The following is a 7219-nucleotide window of genomic DNA, read 5'->3' on the forward strand; positions in this document are numbered from 1 at the left end:
CACTTAAAAGAGGTTTTACTCAATTGTTTAGTGAACCCACCACACTTATCTGACTGCCATGACAAAAACAGTTGTAACAACAACAACAACAAAAAAGATCAGAGAAGAATTTAGGTTTCCTGAATCATTTTACAGCAAACTGTCATGAAGAATGAGAGTGTAAATTCCTCTTTGTCCTAGTGGATCTTTTTCCTCCATCCCTCCTATACAGTTTTTGAAGATTACTGGCACAGCAAGTTTTTATTTCATTGGAAAATAAGGTTAGAATGGCAGACCCTGATCATGCTAATTCTCACCATCGTATTGGAAGTATATGACAAGTAATTCTGGAATTCTCTGGTTTTAGAGACCAATTTGAAACACACATGAGAAAGAGGAAATACCAGCATCCAGAAATCTTTTACTATGTAGCTCAGCCAGGAGTTTTGAGTGCCTTGGAATCAAGTACGAGTTTATGTCTATGATAGTTTAAAAGATGTACTAGGACCTCTGAATGCTTCTTAATGGAATTTATCATCAAGATTGCCTCATGAGAAGTATTATCCTTTACCTTGGTCTAATTTAGGAGGGTTTTTTTAAGTAATACTACTACGTTATTTACATCTGGATTTTGCATAGTCCTACTTGCATAAATAGAGCTTATGACTCTAAAAAGGCAACGACAGGTTAGGGGACTGTGGCCAGAACTACCGGTATTGAGACGTCAGTTTTCCTTTTCTCTTCGTGCTATACTGCTTACTCAAATTGCACTCCCCCTTTTGTTTCTTCTTCACCTAAAGATGTTAGTAGGATATGATTTCTCCATGTGTATTCCTACCCAACATGACTTTTTTGATGGACTCACTGTTATTCAGTCTTCTAAATCACATTTTCAGACTAAGAGCAACTTAGTGTCAAATTCCGTAGAGGTACACAACAGAGTTAAGTTTATCTTTGACAAAGAAATGGTAAATCCAGAATTCCCTCCCTCCAAAAGCTCATATTCTAACCACAGTTCTTATTCTTTTTTGTCTAGGGAAACTAGCTGTCTAGGCTGACAGCTAATCCCATTCCTGCTATCGTACAGGCAGTAATTTAGGCTTAAGGAAAAAAAAGTAAACGAAAGTCAACACCTTACTGGCATTTTTCCAGTGAAATACGAGTTTTGCAATTTTAAAAATATATTCACACTTCTACTTTTTACACACAAAATGGTTAAAAAATTCATTGTAACTATGGAAACAAGTCACCATAAACACAAATTAACTCACAAACCATGCGGAAGAAAAGCAAGATCATTGGTCTGCATTCTCTATTCACACAGAACTAGAAGGAGAGCTCCGACTAAATAATGCAGCGTCTGTGTAGCTACAGCATCATACGGTCAGTACTTGGCATCCTTGGAGCTCAAAATAATGCAGTTTGTTCATTCATAAAGGAAATAACGCATTTTCTTAATAAAATTGGATTTCTGCTGATAGAAGCCTACAAATAAGATTAAGGTTTATAAAACTGGGAATTAATTTAAAGGTACACGTCATATAACGAAGTATGAATTAATCAAGTAAATCAAAAACTAACAAAAAAGGAGAAGCATTTCAGCATAAAACTTGAGTCCTATCAGCCTGTTCCCTAATTTCTCAGTCAAAAATCTTCACACATGCACAGTAATACTGATAAATATTAAAACTAGCACATGATACCTTTCCTTTGCAAGTCAGTAGGTGAAAACTACGTAAAGTACTATTTTATATGGAATCTATATATCAGTCTTTGTATACCTAATGAATGCGTTTTGGGATCACGCAATCCAAGCGGCAGATGCTGTACTCACTGCTGCTTAGCTTTAAAATCAGGTCACACTTGATTGCCCAAAATGAGACAATGCAAAACAACCATAATAGCCACCTGGGGCGCAGCAATTAGTGTGGGGTATCAACATCCTAATACACTCTGGGAGCATAAATGTAATGAACTGTTACTGACATCCTGACAGACTCCTCAGCCTCGCATACACCCTTCGAGATCACCACCATCTCATTTTTCTCAGCATGCCAAAGGGGCATAGCCATCCTCCTAGCCAATCAAACAGATTCTTTAAAAAAAAAAAAAAAAAAAAAAAAAGGCTACAATCCCAAAGATAGTTTGTCCTTATGGACATGCTAATCTATTGCTGTCATCTACTAAGAGTCACCAGCAGTGCCTCTTGCTCCAACATGTAATCATTTCTCCCTGCTAGCGTCCCTTTGCCTTCTTTCTCCCCTAATAATAAGCATTACCAATATGGATCTGCGTAACAAAGTATTCTGCGGGATCGCCTTTGCTTCAGTGATATCTTTGTGACCCCAGTGAGTTCAGAATGTTTATTTTTTAGGGATTTTTTTCCTTGGGCTAGATTTGGTTCCTTTTTCCCATTTTATGAGCCAAGACTTGGAAACACCATTTACAATTTGACCAACATGGGTAAATCTACTAAGTCCACTTGATACTGTTCAGTTTCCTTCATTTCTGACAGTCTACATAACTGCATGTCGCATGACTAGTCTCTTCCTTCCTCCTTTGACATAAAATTAAAAAAAAACAAAAACAAAAAACCCCCCACAATCCTAGCATGGATCTTTCAGGCAACAGACTGTAGACATTTTAGAGTTACTTTGAAAGCCTCTGGTGAAAGATCTACCACAGGCTTTGTGAAAGTCTAAATAAAACATGTTAATGGTTCTGCCTTTAACCACATTATATGGATAGTCCAAGAATTTCCGCACATGAGGGAGGTATTACAGTTCAAAAACCCATGCCATTCTGCCCCTGTCATACCCAGTTCAGTCCTCTAAAGTGTCTCAGAATTCTAATTTTAGTTATGACTTCAACCGTTTTTCCCGAACTGAAATTATTCTTACTAATTCTTTGATCTTTTCTTTACAAAAAGTCAAACAGGTACAATCTCTGCTATATTCTGTTGCTCAGCAGAACAGCTGATTTTAACAAAACTCTATTTAGTAGAAGTTCAATCACTTCATTCTTAGCAAGACTTAGAGCTCTTGGGTGCACATCATCTGCTCCTACTGACCTGGTGGCTCTTGGATTTTTTCAATTTATTCCAGCATTTCCTCTGCTGGCATGTTGTCTCCCATTACCTCCCTGTTCTCCGTTACCTAGCCTGCTTCATCTAAACAACCTCTTGAATCATGCAACTAACCTTAAAACAAAACAAAATCTTTGCCTGCTTGTTGGCTGGGAGCACATGCCATTGCTTTTCCTACGGCAATTGCCATATTCAACGACAGTCCTCCAGCCTACGTGCACCCACCTGATTTTTGTCTAGACCGCAAAACTCAGTCTCACAGTTCAGGAATGTGGAAGATCATTTCCCTTGACACATGAGAGCATCTTCCTGATCAACAAGAAATCTTGATCAAATGCTGTATAATGAAAGGCTTCTTCCTTCTCTAAAGCCCATCCCACTTCCTACACAACTATAAATCCTTGAAGAAAACAGCATAGCTTCAAGACTTTGCCATGTCACTGAAAGCCAGTTCTGCAAGCATATTAATTTGTAAAAGCACTAGCCAATGAATACCTTGAGAATAAAAATCTGTAAATTGCACATATCTTACAGAATGGTACATAGTTGCCTTCTTAGTCCAAACAAAAACCTGGGAATGGTGTTAAGCACCTTCTGGTCTGAGCAGACACAGCTTAGTTGAAATCCAGAACTGGTTTCTAATCCAAATCTCCACATTTTTGACCTGACAAAACTAAGCATGACTATTACTTAATGGGTCAGTAGGGACACCTGCGTACTAAGCACTAGTTGTGAAACACAGGGATTTTAAAAGAATGGGCTTCTTTTCCTTTTTTAAAGAAAACTTTCACTGTCCAGTTATTTCAAAGGAAACGCAAACAAGTTGCCTCTGTTTAAAATGGGTGTTTCCTGTACTAGTAGAAAACAGACATCATGCACCATTATGCCTTGTTCCCATCATTGTTAGAATGGTACTTTTTTTTAACAGAAACTATTAGATTGCATTTTCAGAGGATGAGCAAATCTCCGACAACAATGTTGTGGGGGTTTTCTTCCCGTTAGAATATCGACATTTCCATTTTTTTTTTTTACATTATGTTAGTTATTTTTTCTTAAGTTCCTGTACATGTTAGTATGAATACTTGAGAGTAGGGGGGTTTGAGAATGGGAGCTCTAGTCCCAGACCAGAACTCCATGGTGAATAATGCCATACAAACAAGAGGCAGTGGGCAGGAAGAAGAAATGGAAACGGCCCCAAACCCCCAAAGCCTTGTTATCTGAGTACTCTTAAAGCCAATTACAGATTTGTTTCCAAGAAACATTCTCAGCACATCATAAATATACCTGGGAATAAACTAAAATAGTAAAAGCAACAAGATGAACAAAAAAGACAATATTGCCAGGCTTGAATTACATGCTGCAGTCAAAAAAAAAAAAAAAAAAGCCCACACAAACTCCCCAAAAATGTCATGTACCAATATGGTAACAAATTTCACTTAAATGATATGGTAAAGATCTACATAGCAAAAATAAGAGGTTTTTTTTCCATACCTCTTTGGAAAAAAAGCTTTAATAAAATTACTAATACCAAAGTTACTGAAATTTGCTAACTGGGCTTTTGTAAGTTTCTTAAATATGCCTTTTTGTTTGAAATTAGATGAGTTCTTCTTCCTCTCGGCAAAGACCTATTGTTGGTGATAAATCTCTGCTTTCATCACTGAATCCACCATGAGACTAAGACCACAGTCTAACTCAAAATAAAGCAGTACTACAGTGCCTGATAATGTGGGGGGGGTTTTGTGCATTGTGTAAATAGTGCAAGTTCAGAGGGGAAAAATATGCTCGCTCAGGTAAGAAATCATCACTATTTTAGTTCAGAATCACTTGTGTAATATAAATTTATATAATACACAGTCATTAAGAAGTGGCCTGACAGTTTTCAGGAAAAGAACAGACGAAGTTAGTACCCTCTGACCATGGCCAGGTATTAGCTATACCTCAGCACAAAATAAACCACTGAAGAATAAAATTCCTTACAGCTTATTAAAAAAAAAATCAGCATTACTCTACCTACATTTAGTTTATTCCCAGAAGCATTATGCAACTACAGTGCATTAGTCAAAATACTAATCCACAGGTGGAAAAGACCAAGTCCGGTTCTTCACCACTGCAGGCAACTGCATCACATGAGCTTTCTCACAAACTGACCTCAAAACTAATGAGGTCTTTGCCCTCATAACCTCTCCTGCGAACCTCTTCTAGAACTCGACTAGTCAGAAAGCCTCCTGTTTTCCACCAAAATGTACTTGCTTTTAACTACAGATGTATAAACAGTACATCACTTTACTTACAGATTTCTCTTCCACCAAAACATTTAAAACTGATGTGAAAGCACACAAATAAAATCAACGGAAAGCATCCAGAGACCTATGAATAGAGTTGTCTTTAGGACATTAGGAGGTCCTTCTGGGGAATCCCATGAAAGGACGGACCTGGGAGGCTGCATGTAGATATACCCCAAGGGGCTACACGCAAACTTCTTCCAGTGACTCAGTGCAAAATCATGAACAGCGCATCACCTCTCCCTTACAGATAAACAGCAGGAAGAAAAATAAATATGCTGAATATGAGAAATATTAGTAGTTTGCCTACAAAATAGTAATAATTAAAAAAAAGGGTAGGAAGCAGCCACAGAAAAAAGAAAAAGCCATCATTTACAGTCGCTGCCGCGCGAAGAAATGCGCGGTTCCGACAGCGTTTCAGTGCTGGCAGCCGCCGATCACACGGGAAACGCTCCGGCGCGGCCGCACGCACCGCTCAGCCGCACGCACCGCCCGCGCCCGGCCCCGCGCCCGCGGCGCCCTGCGCGGGCTCCGTCCCCCCCGTCCCCAAAGCAGCTCGGACACCAGCGGGGCCCAGGGGCCCTCACCCACCTGGTGCAGCGTGTCCGGGGGCAGCTGCGAGGCCCGGAACAGCTCGCCCACGCTGCTGCCCCCGGCGGCCGCCTCGGGGGGCGCCGCCGCGGCGCCGGGCGGGCAGCAGCGCGCGAAGAGCTCCGAGTAGCGCTGCTGCTCGCTGTCGCTGAGGGGCAGGAAGAGCGCCCCGCCGCCGGCCCCCGCCGCGCCCGGCTCCATGCGGGCGGCTGCGCGGGGCACCGGCTGCCCGCGGCGCCGGGGGAGGCGCGGGGGGCGGCGCTGCGGCGGCAAGGTGCCGTCCCCGCCGCCCGCCTCCGCCGTGCGGCCGCCGCGCCGGCTCCGCAGCGCCGCGGCCGCCAGTCGCCAGTCGCCCGCCTGCCCGCCCGCCCTCGTCCTCCTCCGCGCCTGCCGCAGGGAAGCGCCGCCCCTCCCGGCCCTCCCAGGGCTTCCCGCCTGCCCGGGAGCCGCGGCGGCGGCGGGACTCACTGCGAAGCGCTCAGCGCTCAGCGCTTCGCACCCGCCGTCCCGGCTTGCAGGCGGCGCCCGCGGCTCTAGGCGCGCTCTGCCCGGGCGGCCGGAGGTGCGGGCGCTCTGCAGCAGCCTCGCGGAGAGCACCGCCTCCTCCTGAGACCGCCGCAGGGATGCTGGAGTAGGGAAAGACAACGTGATATTCACCAATGGATCTTAACGGATCAGCATGGACAGTTTAACCAAAAAAACCCCAACAACCCACCCTGTTCTCTTTTTTGCTTTAACACTAATGGCAAAGAACCCCGTTTATGGGGATGAAATCCCTCTTTACCGCTCCTCTGCAGGTTTTAATTTGGGATCTTGCCTAACGCTCTACGCACGTGTTCATCTTTGCTGCTGCAAATGTTCCTAGTTATAGGCCAAGCAATTCCTTAAAAGTCAGGAAGGTCATGACCCGAGGTAGGCGTGCTGGATAAATCCCAGCAAAGAGCATGTTTGTGGGACGCTCCTCGTCGTGCGGAGCACTGTCTTTTCTCCCAACGGTTCTTTGGTGCATTTCTAGGAATAGGCCAACCCACTGGGAGCTTTCACGGGAGATGATCTTTGTAAACGCGCATGAGTTGCAGAAAAAGTAAACGATAAATGATTCTGTTTATAGCAGCTCTGGTGCTGAGATAAGGCCTGGCCCAGGAGAAATCACATTACCTGCTATTCCCTTGCAATATCATTAGCAACGTGTGGCTAATGTTGTTAATCATGTTCCTAAAATGCAAACCAGTCTTGGAAGTAAATATGTTTAATTTATATATGTTTGTTTATTATTCATTCT

General features: G+C 43.1%; 1 protein-coding gene across 8 annotated transcripts in view; it reads right to left on the reverse strand.

The window, feature by feature from the left end:
• Positions 1-6335, reverse strand: part of REPS2 (RALBP1 associated Eps domain containing 2) — a 106145-nt gene extending 99810 nt beyond the window's left edge. For 3 of the 8 annotated variants that reach the window (XM_064499660.1, XM_064499643.1, XM_064499630.1), the window contains exon 1: positions 5938-6333. In XM_064499660.1, the coding sequence (XP_064355730.1) occupies positions 5938-6138 (201 nt within the window). In that variant the 5' untranslated portion in view covers positions 6139-6333. Of the gene's footprint in view, positions 1-5937 lie in introns of all 8 variants that reach the window. The other 5 variants (XM_064499645.1, XM_064499649.1, XM_064499640.1 and 2 more) reach the window with 3 other exon arrangements.
• Positions 6336-7219: the final 884 nt, after the last annotated feature.

This window comes from Dromaius novaehollandiae, chromosome 1 (assembly GCF_036370855.1).
Source record: "Dromaius novaehollandiae isolate bDroNov1 chromosome 1, bDroNov1.hap1, whole genome shotgun sequence".
Lineage (NCBI taxonomy): Eukaryota > Metazoa > Chordata > Aves > Casuariiformes > Dromaiidae > Dromaius > Dromaius novaehollandiae.